This window comes from Athene noctua, chromosome 1, assembly GCF_965140245.1.
Source record: "Athene noctua chromosome 1, bAthNoc1.hap1.1, whole genome shotgun sequence".
Lineage (NCBI taxonomy): Eukaryota > Metazoa > Chordata > Aves > Strigiformes > Strigidae > Athene > Athene noctua.
Window position 1 is genome coordinate 13,724,389 of NC_134037.1, and position 20,193 is coordinate 13,744,581.

At 42.5% G+C, this 20,193-nt stretch overlaps 1 protein-coding gene across 1 annotated transcript; it reads left to right on the forward strand.

The window, feature by feature from the left end:
- Positions 1-4,845: 4,845 nt before the first annotated feature.
- Positions 4,846-19,880, forward strand: LOC141974164 (uncharacterized). Its single transcript, XM_074933506.1, has 22 exons — positions 4,846-4,868; positions 5,122-5,185; positions 5,586-5,649; positions 6,584-6,676; positions 10,212-10,339; positions 11,406-11,549; positions 12,186-12,269; positions 12,811-12,978; positions 13,047-13,143; positions 13,240-13,463; positions 14,199-14,352; positions 14,428-14,636; positions 14,723-14,840; positions 14,993-15,198; positions 15,651-15,768; positions 16,387-16,556; positions 17,314-17,387; positions 17,466-17,593; positions 18,422-18,611; positions 19,021-19,162; positions 19,427-19,523; positions 19,828-19,880. The coding sequence occupies exons 1-22, from the start codon at positions 4,846-4,848 to the stop codon at positions 19,878-19,880; spliced, it is 2,748 nt and encodes a 915-aa protein (XP_074789607.1).
- The last annotated feature ends 313 nt before the right edge of the window (positions 19,881-20,193 follow it).

Here is a 20,193-nt window from a genome sequence, read left to right on the forward strand (position 1 = left end):
CATGAGGGCTCTGTGTGCAAAACATGATGTGCTTCACAAGACGATATGGTAGTGATCAAGACTCTTGGGGGAAGGCTTGTTTAATTTATCCTCCTGTACCCTATTCAGAGAAGAAAGGACTACCATAGCATGCCTTATAAAGCTTTAACTCAGGATATTTGTTCCTTTAAATGTGCTGGTCCCTGGTTCAGTCTGTGAATTGTCAGCTGACAATCATCATACCTACTGCCTCCGAGTAAGGGGCAGCCCAAAGAAAACCACCCATGACTCTGAAACAGATGGCTTCCTGACTCTCTGGGGATCTTAGCTCTACTGTACTCCTATAGCAGGACTGTGACTAACTGAAAATCAAGTCAGTAATGATTTAGGAAATCATATCCCCAGAGGAGGCATATTTTGCAGCAGAGACAACACAGCATAAATTGCTGAGTTTTAGTTAATGGCCTTGTTCTATCTAATGTGTCTGCTCTTGCAGATATCACTTACAGATGAACTGTGTGTTTTCTTTATCTCCTTTTTTTTTTTTTTTTAATATGGAAAATATTTGAATTAGGCTAGCACATAAACACACTGTCTAGGAAAAGATTCATGGGAGGAAGAGGAAACAGAGAGACAGATAGAGTAGCTGATTGAATATCTATTATTCTGCGTTGAAATCCTGTGAAGAAAATGAGTAATACATTTCCTGGTGGACATTTTACAAGGCTCACTTTATAAGAGTGAGACTGTAAAATCTCTCTCAGTTTTATTATTCCTATTACCATAGAATTATCAGTTACCTAATCCTAGAGGAACTATGATTTGACTTTAACTTATCTGTTATGGCTCCTTTTTTCTTTCATCCAAGGGTCATGACACTACATGACCTGACCTTACTGCCCGGTTGCTGCTTGCTTTGGGAGAATTATCAGTTACCAGATGAAAGGCTGGTAACATTAAGATATGCTGATACCAGCACATGGTTCCACATAGTTGTTAGCCCTGAAAGTGTGCATAATACTACATCATTTCTTCCTCTTCTTGCCCTGATAATGATCAAAAGTCCAGAAGGAAAAATTCATCTGTCATCTTGGACATTTTGGCCAATTTGAGCAAAGCCTTTTAAATTTCAGTATTGTTTAGAAACTAAAATGGTGACAAAAAAGACTTCTCTTTTTAGTCAAGTCAGCTGGTAATTTAGTTTTGACTAAATATACATAATCTCAGATTTAGTTGTGTTACTGTATTGCCCAGAATCATAATTATGGTCCAAGACATGTCAACATGTGCTACATACTAAAAAAAAAAAAAAAAAAAAAAAAAGGAGGGGGGGGGGGCAACAAAAACCCCACGACAACCCCGGAATTAATCTACAGTTGATTGGTAAAAAAAAGAAAAAGAAGGAAACAAACAGTGACTGTGTGGGTAAATTAGATGAGTAATGGTTTCAGTGCCACTGTGATAAGGGTTGTAGCAGGACTGCTGCAATTCTCCTCTCATTCTTGCTAGTTATCATGATCCTGCTTAAACTGCAAGAAGTGAGTAAGACACTTCCAGGATGCCACTTTGCCCCATAACCTCAGCCTGCATGTGAGATTGGTGGGTTGCAGGATTAATGGAAACATGACTAGAATCAGTTTAGGGTGGCAAAGCATGAGCAACCCTGACACCATATAATTGGTGTGATGGGCTTGTCAACAGTGCAGATCTGCTTTAAATGTCAATTAGAGTTGATGCAAGCTAGAGGAAATCTCAGGCACTGCCCTGCCTGTACCAAAAATCAAGCTCTGGAGAAGTATAATAACCTTTTTTGTAATACTGTAAAAGCACAGTGCACAGTGAAATAAAGCCATAATTCAAATGGTCTCCACTCCAACAATAATAAACAGGGATGTGCTATCTAATATTTAAACCCTGACTGTCTGATCGTAGTTTAATTTATTATTATAATCCATTATTTACATGATATTCTTGATGGGTAGTGTTTCTGTGGAAAATTCACTGTAAAGTTAAAAATTTATCATATGGAGAATTTCAGAAGGAAACAACAGCAACACAAACCAGTTGGGGATCGTACTTGTTTCAGAGGTAAATACCAACATTTTGGAGCACAGCAAACTTTGGGTTTTGCATAATTTTTTTATACCCTTGAAGAGGTGGGAGTGGTGCAGTAAGGTTAACTGTGATAAGCAGCAAAAATACGTGTTTGCTAAAACTACCCTGTGTACTCTGGGTTAGGTTTAAGAGCAAACTCTGAGTAAGAGTCGCTGCCCCCTTGGGAAGGCGCCGCGGGCCGGCGGGACGCGGCTGAGCAGCCTCGTAGGAGAGTCTCAAGCTCCCTCTCGAGGACATCGGTGTTAATTACATAAAAATCCTCCAGTTCTGCAGCCGTCACATGTGGAAAGGAAGGAGAAAACGCCACGTTACAGACATAAGCCTAGGACAGAAGAATCCCCAATATAAGGTTAGTCTAGTTATTAAATTATGAAATACTGCCAAGCTTGCCTTTTGGCAGGGTTGTTTCAAACAGAAGAATGGCATGTGTTGACATGCACAATATTCCTTATGAAATACATAGGTGCACAAAGAAAATGTGGAAAACAAAGCGGTATTTTAGCCATGGAAGAAGAGAAATTATCATTGTCACAGAGGAGCTATGGCTCTGATTGCTGAGGATGTATTTGCACAGAGTGACTGACAACTGAACTGAATAATGACCAAGACAAAGAATACTGAATTCTAGCACCCTTTAATACAGAAAACAACATTGCAGCTATTATTGTTTATGCTGCTGTTATTGCTATAATTATACACAAACAATGCTCAACATTTCCAGACAATGTGAATGGCCACCACACCAACCCCTTTGCACACCCGGCCACCTTCTGACCATCAGCAGCTCAGCTCAGCAGCCCCAGGGACACCACGCTCCCACACATCACTCACAGAGACCCGAGTGAGCCCACGCTGATGATGGTGGGAAATCATCACTGATCCAGACCCAGGGCACAGGTATAACTCCTCTGCCTTCAGCATGCAGCAAAGGCAGGGTTCTTTTCTTCAATCTGTCTGTGGTCAAATTCACTTCTCCACAGTTTTTGGATTAATTTTCCCCAAATTTGGGGATGATTTCTGGTCTAGGTGTCCCACAGGTCACCCTGTGAGATAGCTCCTCATTTAGTTTGTGATACCCATCAGTCTCCAGCTAGGTTCCCTTTTACTGTTAGCTTTGACCACTTACCTTAAATGTCAAGAGTTCCTTCCCTTTTTTGTTACACCAGTTACCTTAAAACTGCATTTTATACATTTGCCTCTGGTACACTTCAGCTGTCCAGGGAAGCATATGCAAATTCCTCTACAGAGGAAACAGGGTGTATTGGGTTTGCGTGGCAAGGTTTTAGTAGCAGGGATGCTACAGGGGTGGCTTCTGTGAGACGCTGCTAAGACGCTTCCCCCATGTCCAACAGAGCCAAGGCCAGCTGGCTCCAAGGCAGACCTGCCGCTGGCCAAGGCCAAGCCTCGCAGCAATGGTGGTAGCGCCTCTGTGAGAACATATTTAAGAAGTGGAAAAAAACCCTGCACAACAGCAGCCAGGAGAGAGGAGTGAGAATGTGCGACAGCAACAACTGTGCAGACATCCAGGCCAGTGCAGAAGGAGGGGCAGGAGGTGCTCCAGGCCCGGAGCAGAGATTCCCCCACACCCGTGGTGCAGCCCATGGGGAGGCAGCTGTGCCCTGCGCCCAGGGAGGGGCACGGTGGGGCAGACACACACCTGCAGCCCGTGGGGGACCCCACGCCGGAGCGGGTGGATGCCCAAAGGAGGCTGTGACCCTGCAGAAAGCCTGAGCTGGGGCAGGCTCCTGGCAGGACCTGTGGCCCCATGGAGAGAGGAGCCCCCGCTGGAGCAGGTTTGCTGGCAGGACTTGTGACCCCGTGGGGGACCCGCGCTGGGGCAGCCGGTGCCTGAAGGGCTGCACCCCCCGGGAGGGACCCACGCTGGGGCAGTTTGTGAAGAGCTGCAGCCCATGGGAAGGACTCACGTTGGGTAAGTTCATGGAGGACTGTCTCCTGTGGGAGGGACCCACGCTGGGGCAGGGGAAGAGTGTGAGGAGTCCTCCCCTAGGAGGAAGGAGCAGCAGAGACAATGGGAGATGAAGTGACAGTAACCCCCAATCCCCTGCACTGCTTGGGGCAGTGGCAGGTAGAGAAATGGGAAGTAAATCTGAGCTCAACAAGAAGGGAGAGGTGGGGGGAAGGCATTTTAAGATTTGGGGTTTATTTCTCATTACCCTAATTTGATCTAATTGGTAATATATTAAATTTCCCCCAAGTAGAGTCTGTTTTGCGTGTGACAGTAAATGGGGAATGACCATTCCCTGTCCTTATCTCAACCCATAAGCCTTCTCTCCTCTATCCAGCTGAGGAGGGAGAATGATAAAGTGACTTTGATGGGCACCTGGCATCCAGCCAGGGTCAACCCACCACACAGGGTGAAGAGAAATAACTCTGAAACAATGAATTGTTGTTTGCTTTCCCAGAGAGCACCAGTTATTCTACAGTTTCCTGACAACCAGATAGTTAGGAGCCAGCAACTATCAAAATAGGGGGACCTAGGGACTTAAGTAGGAGCAGATTTAATCAGGAAAGAAAATGAACAGGTGACATGAATTATAGATTCATAGTTAGGAGAGTAAACAGCTGAAAATTAGTTTCATCAGTATAAAGGGGGCAGCCTTTCTGTTTAATGGAAGACTCTAAGAAGGCAGAAAGCTTTTGATTTCTGGGCAAAGTTGATGATGAAGTTTTTTGTTTGTGTATGGCTATAAAGAAAAAAAGCATTACAGGTAGAGGCTGAGCAAAGACAAGATGGAGCTGAGCTTGGTGCAGAGGTGAGAGCTTCATAGCTGCCTAAAACCATAAATGGTCTTACCTGAGGTGCTAAATATATTAATGTTTCTAGTTTGCCTTCTCTACCTTTCTAGTGGTGACTGGAAATCTCATTTTGTAATTTCCAAGTCTGGACATGTAGCTCTAAACTTAAAACTAGTTTAATATCTAGGCTAGAACTTTCAAAGCAGAGAAACTTGTTAGCAAACTGTTGTCACAGCTGAAGCTGCTACTAATCCCTGTCTTCTCTTACAGGTTGTTACTTATAGGAATATTAATCTCTGAAATATGGACTCGAGAGAGACCAGGTAATGCTGCTGTAAACTGTTTTCACATAACAATTTCCAGCCTTTTTCATAGGTGATATCTGTGTTTGTGTGTGTGTTTCAAAAGAGTCTGAAACTCTTGTGGCAGACTTACTCACACATTTTTCTAAGAAATTCCAAACATACAAGTGTCTATTGGCAGCTACTCATGACCACTCTTTAGTTTTATGTACTATCACATCAAGCAAATGTTTCTACATTTACTCACTCTAACAAACACTGATTAATTAATAGGGACTTAATTGTTTTTGTTTTCCTGAGTCTAGTTATTGTTATTGACCATACAACATGTAAGGTCTTCTAAATGCTATAAAGATATCAGTGTTTTGTCTGAGAAGAACAGTTTTCTTAACCAAAACTGTTGTCTACTTTAACTTCTTCCATACAAAATAGAGCTGGACTTCAAAGAGCAGATACAGAGAGCTAGTTCCAGGACTGTATGCACTCCTCACTGCAGGTACTGCACAAACGTGTTGGCGTTTACCAAAGATCAAAGTAAAGAGATATTGGAGGAGGTTCTATCTAGCTTGGAGTAATTATAACTTCTGCACTGAATTACCATTGTAGCTTGGAATATGGTCATATCTATCTGATGTTCCCTAGTATGATAATTTCTGACACAGGAGTTGCATCTCTGGTTAACTTAAGGGTATAGTGCTGAACTCTCTAGGATAAATGGTCCCCTTGGCCCTGGAAATGCACTATTGCTATAAAAGGTCCAGTTAGTATTAGCTCATTATGCCATAGCAACTTCTGCTTGAAACAACAAATCCCAGTTTATTAGAAATATGTGTTAAATGAAAAGTTTTCTCTGGTCTCTAGTCCTACATCTAGAACATAAGCCAATTGGCTTCTGGTACTGGTACTTGGGCAGGTGAACAGGATAGGTTGATGCGTAGCTGATGTGGCTGCTCCCCACTGAGGTTTGGCCTGTGGCTCCTCTTGTGAATAGGTGTGTATGGGGTTTTTTTGGTTCTGTGGCTTGTGGGGTTTTGTTGGTTGGGACTTTTTGGTTTAGGTGTTTGGTTTTCTTCAGGACGGTGGGGATACTTTCTTGTTCTATTTTATTCCATTTAAAGTGTTCAGATTGGGATGGCTAACTTAGTGGGTTTTTGAGTCTGTTCCAAAATCCCGTTTCCATGACTGGTTGTTGCAGATAGCATTGCCAGCTGATCAGACACAATTACTACTGGAATACTGATTTCGGGACTGACTTTTCTCCTGGAAGTATTGCTGGTTTAAAAAAAAACGTCTAACACTACCTGACCAGAGATGCTGGAATATGACTGTCACAACACTGACTTTATCAAGCTATCTGGGAAGTAATATATTTATGTTTGTATGTTAACTTTAATCCCACACTTCCTACCTTTTCAATATGTTCAACACAGGACCCATGAGTTCAGAGTGCTTGGGGAACCTTATGCGTATCACGTTAAATGCAGAATACTTTAAGAACAAATACTTATCCTTCTCTGTTGTTGGTAAGTTGATACTGAATAACTTGGAGAGGGAATTGTACATGGTGAAATGTCTAAAATTCTCTGGAGTCCTCCTATGCTAAAATTCCCTGGATTATTTGAAGAACATAGAGCTTGGTAGGTCAGAAGTAAAGTCAAATACTACCTTTATTTCTCTATAACCTATCCTGTAGTCTTGTTTTGTGATAACATAGCAATATCAAGTCTAATCATAGCTATTTTGGACTACTTTGGACTCGAATTGAAATGCATGTTGGTTTCTAGGCATGTTAATGGTGGTGGATTTCCCTCCTGGTAAAAATGTTCCCCAGTTGAAGTTGGCACTACATTACTGATTTTGCACTAGTGGCTTTCACAGCTAAGAGACTTGGTGGAGGTGTATAGTTTCTTAAAGCTTAACAAAATAAGATGGGGCCCTATGGCTGTGGTCTTAGTAGTCAACAAGTGGTACATTTGAGTGAAAAGCACCCCAGAGTGCTCTAGAAGGATATAACTTTTATCTCACTGAAAGTGAAACAACTTTTGGCCTATAAACATCATCATGTGTAAGATTATATGCATAAAATTTAAACTCATCCTTGAACTATCTCGCTGTTAGTTAGCTGTCTAACTAGATATAGTCCATGACATCCAAAAGGAAGACCCAGGGAACTATGGTCCAGTCAGGATCATCTTTGTGCCTGGCAAGATTACGGAGTGCATTCTCCTGGAAACTATGCTAGGCCACATGAAAAATCAGGAGGTGATAGGTGACACCCAACATGGCTTCACCAAGGGCGAATCATCCCTGACAAATTTGGTGGTCTTCTATGATGGGTTTACAGCACTGGCCAATAAGGGAAGAGACAATGATGTCATCTACCTGGTCTTAAGCAAAACATTTGACACTGTCCCACGTGATGTCCTTGTCTCTAAATTGAGGAGGGTTGGATTTGATAAATGGATCCCTCAGTGGATAAGGAATTGGCTGGATGGTTGCACTCAGAGTTGTAATCAATGACTTGGTGTCCAGGTGGAGAGCAAGTGGCGTTCCTCAAGTGTTAGAGTTGGGACCAGTGCTGTTTAACATCTTTGCTGGTGACATGAACAGTGAGATTGAGTGCACCCTCAGCAAGCTTCCTGATGACACCAAGCTGTGTGCTGTTGACATGCTGGAGGGAAGGGATGCTCTCCAGAAGGACCTTGGCAGGCTTGAGAGGTGGTCTCTTAAAACCTCGTGAAGGTCAACAAGGCCAAGTGCAAGGTCTGCACATGGGTTGGGGCAATCCCAAGCACAAATAGAGTCTAGGCAGTGAGTGGATTGAGAGCAGCCCTGAGGAGAAAGACTTTGGAGTATTGGTGGAGAGAAACTCACTATGAGCCAGCAATGTGTGCTCACAGCCCAGAAAGTCAACTGTATCCTGGGATGAATCAAGAGAAGAGTGGCCAGTGTCGCGGATGAAAGTATTGACACGGTAAAGATTTAGAAAAATAATCTAGATTTATTAATAACTAACAACTATTTGTCAATACAAAATAACTCAGAAAAGCAACATATTCAGGTTCTAAAAGGACAATATTCACTCTAACTTACTTAACGGTACCTTAATTTATACACATATATACATGCACATACATAAACCAGACATATACATACAGAAACAAAGGGGTTTGGGTTCGGTAAAATGAACACAAAAGGGATAAGCACACAGGAACAAGGGTAAGGGTACGTACCCCCACACACACCCACCAATAAATAGGTGAAATAGAAGCTAGCTCAAATAAAATTTCCCTCTCTTGAGTTTAGAGCAAATACTCACAATGCCTTGGCATTAGTCAACGGGCGATAATTGAGACTCGAGCGGGGGGACTTCGCCCTGGCCTTCCGTCTGGAGCAGACGATACCTGAGAGGCGTCCCAGCTCAGGGGAGATGCTGGTCACAGGCCGCTGCGATCCAGGAGAGCTCAAAGGGCCTCTCTGGTGGTCGCAGTTTATAGGATCCAAGATAATTGACTTTTGTCAAATGCTACCTGGTGCCTTCCGGCAGTTGCACAAGAATTTGAATAACATGCAACCCTGTTATTGTTCCATCTGACCACATCCCAGGCACAGGTGTGTCAGGCCATCAGGAGATGATGGGCCATTATAACCTTTTCAATGGCAGGAGCCAGGCTCCTCAAGGTTATTCAGTCCTTATCTCCATAGATTGGTGTATGGCTCGGGGGAATGTGGATGGAATCACACCTGGCACCAAGCAGCCCAACAAGGACGGCAGGGAGGGGTAGGATTCTCCCTCTACTCCATTCTTGTGACACCCCACCTGGAGTATTGTGTCCAGCTCTTGGGCCCCAACACGAGGAGGACATGAACCTTGTGGAGTGAGTCCAGAGGAGGGTCATGAGGGGGCTGGAGCACCTCCCTTATGAGGACAGGCTGAGAGAGTTGGGGTTGTTCAGCCTGAAGAAGGGAAGGCTCTGGGGAGACTTTATAGTGGCCTTCCAGTACTTAAAGGGGGCTACAGGAAAGATGGGGAGAGATTTTTTTATCAGAGGTGTAGTGATAGGATGAGCAGTAACAGTTTTAGACTGAAAGAGTGTAGGTTTAGATTAGATGTAAGGAATAAACTATTTACTGTGAGGATGGTGAGACACTGGCACAGGTTGCCCAGAGAAGCTGTGGCTGCCCCCTCCCTGGCAGTGTTCCAGGCCAGGTTGGACGGGGCTTTGGGCAACCTGGGCTAGTGGAAGGTGTCCCTGCCCATGGCAGGGGGGTTGGAACTAGATTATCTTTAGGCTGCATTCCATCTCAAGCTATTCAATTATTCTATGATCCATAACCTAACATCCACCTTTCTAGAATGTTAAACTTTTGTAAAAACCCCTTAATATATGTTCTTTGTTCAGGCATCTTCATCCATACACAAAGACACTCTGCACAGTTTGAAAGTATAAAGCTTGACACAGCTTGAAAGTATAAAGCAATTACTTTTGGAAGGAAAAACAAAACAAAAAAACCACTAAAACACAAAATGAAAAAGCCTAAAACCAGAAAAACAATTTTGCAGCCTAAAAAAAAAATCTGTTCTCAGCTTCAGTGGGTTCATCATCCTGGTAAGACCCCTGAAGAGACTGTTGGCCAGACAGGCATCAGAGAAAAATAGGGGCCTGTGTCAACCACAGATCAGACTCCTGATGTTGCTATGCTGTCATCAATCTGTCAGTCCTCGCAACTTTGACACTGATGATCTAAGTGACTGCTCTGTGTTTTACTGGGGGTTTTGCCCCTTTAAGATTTAATATCTTTCTATGTCGGTGATTTTTTTTTTTTAACCTTCAGTCCTTGAGCTGCTAGTATTCCTGTTCAAAGCTGTCTAATTTTACTTTTCTTAGTTCTATAGACTTTATTACAGCTCTCTTTCACCACTTCACAGTTCTCTTATGTCCATGGTTTGCAGCTGGGCCTATTGAAGGAGGACCCTGGGGCAAGGGCGGGTGGCTCAGGGAGTTTACAGAGCAGTAACTGTACTCATTAGTATCACTCTTCACTAATGGCCCATAGATCGATCTGGAATAGCCTGGGAGCTAGATGAGGCCATGGCATCACAGTGTGGCTATACAGTAACTTACAGCAACTGGAGTGACATCGAGTTTCGTGCTTCTGCCCTGAGCTGCCATTCTCACTTAGAGGTAAGTCTGTCATAGGCATTTTACCTACAGTGCTGTTGTATGTGACTTTGATGCAAAAGATTGTCAAATTATTGATAGGTATTAACTGAGGTGTCATAATGTCTTTTAAATCTAATCTCAGAAAATGATTTAATTATCTTCAAATATATTCAGAGGTCTGAGAATATTCTATGGTACTGACATCTGAATGGCCTACAGATGAGCATGTGAAGCAGCATATCACATGCCTTTGAAGGGTGACTGTTTTCTCTTGGACAAGAATAGGAAATTCTGTCTGGCAGCTGGGTTGCATTCTGCTCTAACATTTAGTGTCGGGTATAATCTCAAACACTTGCTCACTGCTACTATGTCATAAAATACAAAATCAGCTATATTTTAGGGAGCATTTCTTTTTCTTCCAGTTCTTGGGCTATGTGAAAGGTTGAAGCTGCTCCCTAAAGTATTTCACAGAATTGTCTAGGTTGGAAAAGACCTTGAAGATCATCCAGTCCAACCATCAACCCAACATTAACCGTTCCCAACTACACCAGATCCCTCAGCGCTATGTCAGCCCAACTCTTGAACACCTCCAGGGATGGGGACTCCACCACCTCCCTGGGCAGCCCAGTCCAACCCGTTCTGTAAAGAAATACTTCCTAATATCTAATCTAAACCTTCCCTGGTGCAATTTGAGGCCATTACCTCTTGTCCTATCACTTATTACTTGATTAAAGAGACCCATCCCCAGCTCTCTGCACCTTCCTTTCAGGGAGCTGTAGAGGGCAATGAGGTCTCCCCTCAGCCTCCTCTTCTCCAGACTAACCCCCCCCCCCCCCCCCCAGTTCCCTCAGCCGCTCCTCATATGACATGTGCTCCAGACCCTGCACCATGTTGCTATGTACCTATATGCATGTAGCCTATGTAGTTAATCAAGTAGAAAGCATATAATAATGATTTAGTATGGAGTTGCTCTTCTGTGCAAAGGCTGGTGGGTGGGTTTTGTAATTTACTTCTAGGTCACAAGAACAGGTGGTGCCTAACTAGAGAAAATCAGTCTAACAAGCAAGCATTCCTTGTGTCCATACAGAAAGATGTGTTCATAGTAACTATACAAATCAAAGCATCTCATAGTCCTGCTATGAAAAATGCTACAACTCATCTGAAAAGTGCAAGTTGCCATTATGATCCATGGAGTCCAAGGGAATTAGTATGTGAAAGTAACTACATGGAGGTAAGTACTAGAAGTACTTATGGGAAGGTACTTCAAAGTAAGAAAGATGCTCTCTTTACAGCTGATTAGATACTAGGAAAGTGCATTGGAAACAGAGTTTGAATGCCCCACCATGAACAGCTTACTAGTGAATGTACAGCCTGCATCCTGAGTTTAGTGATACATTTATATTATGCTTATATAGCCCACTTGCCAGAATTAATAGTTAATAAAGTTCTCATATGGTATCCAAATGTTTAAGCTAATTGATTGAACTCACTAAATGTTGCTTAAAATAATCTTCTTTGAGGTAACAGAAGTGTATACTTTCTAAAGAAAGTTTCCCTACTGAATCTGCGAGGAAGAAATGCAGAGTGGGGAGGAAAAAGGACTCCTCTTGAAAGAGGACATGAAAGTCAAGGATGAATTCCTGGCCTTAACTGCAAGTAGAAATGGGAAGATAGGGAGAAAATAAAAGAAGCTGAAATCAAGTGGACTACTGATAATGTACCATGGCATCATGCCATAATTTTTTACTTGGTGGGAGGAAATGTCCCTGTAGGAAAGCTGTACTCAGTTGAAAAAGACTCATAGGGTGTTGAAGACAAGGAAACAAGTGCCATCAGCAAATATCTTACAAAGGCTTTTTGCCTTCAGGTTTCTGTCAGGAGAGAGGTTCCACAGACTGTAAAAGACTTTATTCAAGATGAACCTGAGGACTGGACATTTTCCTTTCCAGAGGTAACACTACAGGTTTTCTTCCTAGTGAAAACTAGTGCTACTTCTGGCACAACCATCCTTCTATTCCATGTCCACATACTAGAAAATGGCCTTTCACAAAACACTTTAAGAGCAGAATTTCTGTACCATGTGATTTTAGTCTAGAGATTTTATATGTTAGAAATAGACAGCTGTAGGCCATGTCTGCAAGGAAGAAATGGAAACTGATTTCTCAAAAAGCCTAGAAAGCAGGTCTTCCCCAGGCAAGAGGCTGTGCAACAAAAACATTCCCTAAGACTCTATGGCCCAGGAGTGAACTGTGGATAGGCTTTTTTCTTCTTGGATCCTGTATTTGCAATGTAGCAGTGCAGTTAATTTCTGATGCTCAATATGGAAATTTTTGTCTATGTGTGAAGGGATGAAAGCTGGAGGGGTATCCCCCAGCAGTATTGAGAACGAGGCAACAAAACTGCTGGGCGGTTCAATACAATAAATCGTTCTATATAGTAAATCTGTGACTTTGAACCACATGTTTAAACTGTTAATGAATTTCTCTGGGCAGACAAAAGCAGATGAAGCCTCAATATGGCAAATCGTGTTTCATCAGCCAGAAGAAAAAAAGGCTCTGCTTGTGAGTGATGCTTGGAGTGCAGGCTATGGGCTCAACACTACAGACACCAGGGTTGTGCTGCGAATACCATACACTGCTGCGCAAATCCAGCTGATCAAGGTTGGTATGCTCATTCTGGCCCAGATAGCTGCCAGGCCTTGTAGGTCTAACCAGATGTCTTCCTACAGGATCAGGGAATTACCTTTTCTGCAGTGAGATCAAGTACGTTTTACAAACAGCGATGGATGATCCTGATGGTGGATACTGCTGTGGCATGTCCTATAGGTGAGAAATGAGGTACCTTACTCCGATACTTAAATGTACAGGGCCTGTCTTATGACTAGAGTAATGAGCTGACAGCTCTTGTATCTTGTCCCTAAGATGGCGTGGAGTACACTAACAAAACAATCATCTGGACTGTTCCAAAATATATTCAACTGCTCTCTGCTGGTGCGACTAGCTTTAAGGATGTGCTTGTTGAAGCTGGTGTGGATCTACACAAACTCTCTGCCAAAGAAATGGCTTCCAGGAAATATGTGGTTTTGAATGACTTAAATGCAATTACAGTGAAGATACCAATAGGTGCAAAAGGTGGCTATTACAAGGTTAGTGACTTGTCTGTTGCCTGACAGCTCATATTTTTCTGTTCTTTCTTTTTTTTGGGGGGGAGGAATAATTCTTTATCTGTTCCTTTTAAATGAAAAGTGGAGGTGAAGGGGAAGAAAGGGTATATTAAAAATTCCAAAAGCCCTGACCAAAGATAGCGCTTATAAGCACCACTTTGAAGAATTTCTTTTCTTACAAGCACAGAATTCTACACAGAACTGTTGATTTGTCTCCTTCCTCAGGCCAACACAGAGCTTTTGACTGTTAGTCTTGATGTCATAGACCTTGGAGACAGTCTTAACTGGACAGTAAAGCATGTATGGGTTCTGTTGTATTTTACACAGACCATTTAAGAGAATGGAAATGACCCATTTGTTCACCAGACTCTAATATGGGAATGGGCTGAGACTATACATCTAAATCTAGAACTGAATCCTGAGCAAGTGTCGTAACAACTGAACTTCAGAGTAAGTTGCAGGAGTAGCCCTTTCACTGGTAAAATCATTCCCTGCTGCTTTGAAACTTGAGAGTTTTCAAACCTTTCCCAAAGGAAGTCTTCTGAATATTCTGAGATAATCTAAACTCACGGGGATACAGCAAGTGCCACTTAAGAGTTCATGATTCCTGATCTGAGAAGGACAATGGTTTGGAGCTGCAGCAATAGTTGACATTGAGATGCTACAATACAACTTAAATGTATAATCATACTAAAGGGTGTTGATTTGAAATTCTAGAGTTCTGTGAGCAGTGGACAGCACGGGGCAAAATACACCATCAATCTGTTCTTAGAACACCAGTGGGAAGATAATAAATGGGGACTAACCAGACATACTATCATCAAGAAAATAGAAACGCCATTTGAGCAAGTAGAACTTACTATAGCAAAGAGTAAGTAGCCTACCATTGAATTTACTGAAGGTTTTGTTATTGCAAAAAACTTAATATTATTCTATTCCTCTTCAGACTCAAATCTGAGTGCAAGGCTAATGAATGTGACAGTAGGAACGTTCCTCCCAGATGTGGAGCTTGTGAACTTAACCATTGAGGGTGTAACTGTTGCTGTACCTGAAGCTGTTCAGCATGGATATCTAACATACGAGATCAGACACGCTAATGGAAGCAAAGCTTATGTAATACAAGTCCCGCTTGATGCACCAAGCATAAAGAAAGAGGTGTGTGCTAAGACACTGTAGCATGCCATGGTATAGAAATGATGATACCACTTGGTGACTTTTATTTCTAAATATTATTTTCCTAGTACATGAGTGCGGACATGAGATCATACACCCTGAATGTCACACTTGCTTTTATAATCCACCCAACAAGTGAGACCTTTGCTGTCCCAGTCATAACAGTGTCAGCTGTTAAAGATGCAGGTAAACTAGTGGAACTTGGGCAAAACTGCACGAACATGGCTGTGAACTCAGCTGTTAACTGGGTTTATTTCAGCCAGGGATACTGTGTCCTAAATAGCCTATTAAACTCTGATGGCTGCTAGTGTGCTGGCTGACTTTTAACTGTATTACAGTACTCCCCAGTGTGAGAGGATTTTGTGATGGCAGAAACATTCATCTCGTAATCATTCATGGGAATGTGGACAAAAACTGGCTACCCTTCATCTCAGACTGGCACCTGACCCCAGAGGCTGCGCAGAAGTACAACTATGGCCTGAGGGACAATGGCACTCACCTGACAATATCTGTTCCTTTCCTTTCTTCCCATGTAAGCTATGAGGTAAGGATGCCAGCATGTGGCAATTAAAAGGCATGCTCTAGCTGAAAATTCTGAACGTGATACGCTCTGTCTTTGAAAGTGAAAGAAACTTCCCTTTAAGATAGGCTTCAGAGGATTAATGGAGGACTATTTTCTGCCCTTGGAAGAACACCTTAATTTCTGTTGGTTAATGTTGGCAGAAGTAGTCAAGGAAAAATTCTACTAGCACTTAAAGACTGAGCTATCTTTAATGGCAACTAAACATGCAGTTGAGTTTGTACTGCACTCTGTTGCAAAATGATTGAAATAAGTTTGTTGTGTAAGCTTATAAATTTTTTAAAATAATCTCTCCTGTGGATTTGACTTTGATCAAGCACCATTACCTTTGGCTTGTGACAACTCACCCTCTTAGTTTTTTGAATCCTTTAGTTGAAGAGTGTATCTGTCTTGTTTTCTGTGATTGTCATCTCCAGGATTTTCATACCTCTGGAATAAAGGCCTCGCTACACTTAACCCTGAAGGATGGCATCACCTTGGCTAACAGGAAGGACTTCTCAATTTCCTGCAGATTTTCACCTTCAGAGCTAATACGTAATAATGTGTTGGGGACTAGGTGTTAATGCTCTGAGCTGCATACTTAAGTCACACAAGCCTGAAATGTTTCTAGAGTTTATACTTGTATGATACTCTATTTGCCTGTCAGATTTCCTACAAAGTAATATGCTGCAAGGCAAGTTACAGATTGGAGTGACTATCCTGTCTAGTACAGGACAGGGGGGGAGGAGGTGGGAAACTACTTCCCCTCACACCTCCAGAATCATGAATCTTTCTTAAAGGGTTTTTGTGGTTGGTTTGGGGGTTTTTGATGGGGTGGAGCACCAGCATATGAATCAGTCATTCTAAAGCTACTCATCAATATTGAATGCACTGAATATTTTGTCCAGAAAAATCCCTTTTAAGAGAGGGTGAGAGTTTCTAAGAGGAGAAAGACAAGTGAAATCAACAGCTTTGTTCATGTAGTGCACACTATACTTGCAATTAGCTTGAGGGAAATCAAGCGTTAGTACTGAAGAATCTTGCTCAAAACTTAATCCTTGTGAGCTGCCAAAAAACTTGGCGGCAAATCCATGCAGAACCTCTCTGTTGTGCTAGGCTACAAAATAAAGGACTCTGAGTCCTGATTTGAATGAAAACATTTTTCTCTTTCAGAGTGCTTACCCAATGGGACTGTGGTTATTACTGCAGTAAAATTGGTAGGAGTTGAAGACCTGGACACCAGCCTGTTTGTTTTGAGGGACAGACGGTGCAAACCCAGTCTAGTGACAGAGAAGACTGCAACCTTCAAGTTTAATGTGAACACCTGTGGAACAAGTAGAAAGGCAAGGGCTTAGTCACACAAAGTTTACTTTGCATTGGGGTAGGATTATTGCTAGAACTGACAGAGGTTCAGAGTTCAGCAGAAGCTGCAAGTAGGTCACAGCTGAATTTGTGTGAAGTAGTACATCTATTCTTTTTCTGATGATACTAAATTTAGTTGCACAGAAGTTCTTATTTGGTAAAAACAGTTTTAAGTCAGAGGTACCTTCTGAAACTACCTTGTTTAGCAATGGGCTTGAATGTCAGTTTCTGTTGTTGAGAGATACTCATATGCCTTGCAGAAGCTCCTTAGGTGTTGCTAATGATTATCTGGCCCAGGACTAGAATGTGTTCTGTTCCTGCTACCTACATTCTGTATAAAGAGAAATCGGACAAAACAACAAAGGATTAGATCATGCTCAAACTCAGGTCACCACAAATGCACCTTGGTTCTGCAAGAGTTGTATCTCATGCTATATGTTGATTCTGTCAACAGAAACAACTGATCTCTTTTCTCAGGCCCTGTGCACTCACTCACTTGGGTGCTATGTCATATTCAAGGTATTGTTAGCTAATAAACTGTTTCTTCTTGACTATGGCATAGCTGTCAGCTACACTCAGCTTTAGTTTGGTAGGCTGTTGGCTGGTAATTTCTAGACATTCCTAAGTGCGCTCTGCTCAGTGCAATCTGTCAGCCAAGTGAAGAAATATGGATATTGTGTCAATATCAAAGTAAACTCTGATGTAACTGTCCTGCTTGTAATGATGTCTGTCTTTCAGTTCAATAGCACAACTATGACATACGAAAACGATGTACTCTATTTCAGACCTGGCAATGATACACCAGTATACCAGTAAGTGTCACTGCCTAGAAGGAGGTTGTCCAAGGCGTTTAGGTTTTTTAAAATCTAATACTAAATTTCTTCCCTCAGACTGAAATTTGTATGCTGGTATGCAATCAAGCAAACTGTTGATGTCCAGTATGAATCTAAGAAGAACCCACCACCAAGTGTTAAACCATGGTTTGGCTCTCTTGATCTTTCAATGAAGATTTTCAAAGGTAACATGTATGACTGAACTCCACAGAAGCACTGAGCAGTTGAGGTTGGAAGGGACCTCTGAAGGTCATCTTGTCCACCCACTCTGCTCAAGCAGGGGCCCTAGAGCAGGCTGCTCAGGACCACGTCCAGATGACTTTTGAACATCTCCAAAGATGAAGTGGAAACCTCTTTAAGGCCTCTAGCAGAGGTTTTCCATTCCAGAATGCAACATAAATCATCAAGTATCTCCAGTGGATCAGACTTAGCATCTGATATGTGTCATTTTCCGTATGGGCTTACTAAAAGTTCTCTGTAGTGGATGCGATGTCAACTTCTCTCTTCTATCAAGTCCTTAAGCATTACTAAGCAGAGTTATCACTGACTGAAACAATCATAACCTGTGTCAAAGAAAGAAGCTACATGCAATATTACTGTAAAATGGTAACTGTGCTAGCACAAAGGGTTAACTGAAGCCTGACCCAAACTTTCACCATGACTAGAGTGGCCATGATGAATTTTTTTTACTTTCCTGCCCCATCCTTTCCCCTCTGCCCCCAATATCTTTGTAGAGACAGTTTTGAATTAGCATCTTACTCCAATGAGTTTTTACAGAATGAGGTGTGTCTCAATTCTGGATCCTCAGAGCCAAGGAATACAGTTCAGATTTTTGCTTTAACTGCCAGTTCTTACTTTTCTTCCATCCTATTCCCATTTGTTGACAGTCATACTCTCCCATATTTTAGCATTGTTGTGTCAGATTAAGTGGTGGTGAAAGGAAGAGTGAAGCAGAAAGTTTGTGAATACTTACTCTGTAAAAAGGAAACTCTAACATCAATATTCCCTTCTAGAGAAATCCTATTCAGAGTCCTACCAGGAATCAGAATATCCTGTGGTAAAATACCTGAAAGAGGCACTTTATTTTGAAGTTGAACTGCTCCAGCCTAAAGATGTGAGACTAGAACTAAACCTGGATGACTGTTGGGCTATGAAGTCCCAAAGCCAGGACAGTCTTCTGCAGTGGCCCATCATTAAAAATGGGTAAGGAGGGCTTCCCTCCTGTTATTTGGTAACTGTTCAGCACAAGGCCTCTCACCTTAGGTGGGAGGAAAGGGGAAGAGGGCAAAAGTCAGCTTGGATGCATTGTTTTCTCCCGATGGGCAGGATACAGCGCTAGGCTGTGGACCACGTTTGTGCCAGCACAGTGGCTGTGCCTTCTGGTGGCAACAGGTCCTTGGGGTGGGCAGAAGTGCTTCCAGCTGCAAAGAAAGAACAAGAAGTTACCCTGACTGTGGCTAAAGGCATGACTGGGGGAGGCTCTACCCGTACCCCTATGGACCAAGGAAAACAGAGCGAAGCTCCTCTGTATTTCATCTTCTTTCATTGCTTAAATATCTGATTGAAGTGATAAAGGCTTAGACTAATTACACTCTTTTACTTTCCTAATAAGGTGTGAAAACCATGAAGACTCCTACAGAACTGTCTTCCATGAAGTTAATTATAGCCTCAGAGTAAAATTTCCTCAGCACCTGAAGAGGTTTGAAGTGAGGATGTTCACCTTTGTACAAGGCGCAGCTCTGTTGGAAGAGCAGGTGAGGTCTCTGCAGTCTGTCACATGCTGTCAGCAGCCCCGGTATGTGAGCCTGGAGCAGTGCACGCAGGACCTGTGTAAGGTCTCAGATGGCCAAGTGATGACTGAGGCTATTAGCCCCCTCCTTGAAGGCATAGCACTATAACAGTAGTGAATAAAGACGAGCCACTTAGCAGTGTTCAGTTCTTCTCCATCAGAGTCAGTACACGTATTGGATGTTTGCCAAGAGTTCTCTACACATAATATTAATATTCTTGTCTTGTAGCTGTATTTTCACTGCAGTGTGGTGATCTGCAGCACTGTGCAACAGCCTTCAAGCTTGCTTTGTCCAAGAAGATGTAATCCTGGGAAACACAGACTTGGTAAGAAAGTACTTCTCAAGTCACTCCTAAAGCTCAGTAATGTGGCACATGCTCTCATGAGCTGTGTCAGATGACAGACCTAGTTCAAGTGTGTGCTGTACAGAAAATTAAAATGTGAAATCTCTCACTAGACCGCAGTGCAGGACCACATCTGCATGGACAAGCATCATCTGGAGCAGTGCTTTTTAGGAAGGAAAACAACAAGCGGAGGTTGGTGTCAATCTACTGAAATACCAAGCATACTGTTGTTGTAATGTAATGTTGTAATGTAACAGACTTCTGTAAGCCTCTCTTCTCCCTGTAGGTGAATACACCAGCTTTCGACAGACACTAAGCAAGAACTATTTAGCTTCATAAAGTTGCAGTTAGGTGGCCTAAGCAGGAACAGCCTGTCCAGACTTACAAGTAAAGACATCTTGAAAATACCTATGGGGAAAATACATTGATGATGTTTACTGAGAAAGTGTCAGCTAACCAGTATAGGTGTATCTTTGTCTTTAAGTTAAATCAGTGTGTTTCTCTCTTGTGTTCCTCCACGGTGTTAAGCTCTTAGTTCTTTTGTATCTTGCATTTGTCCTAGTCCACTCAGCTAACATGTCTTGTGTCCAGGCACTTTACACTTGGGAGCATCTGGTTTGGGATAGGGGCAGGAAGGTGACAACAGGTGTGA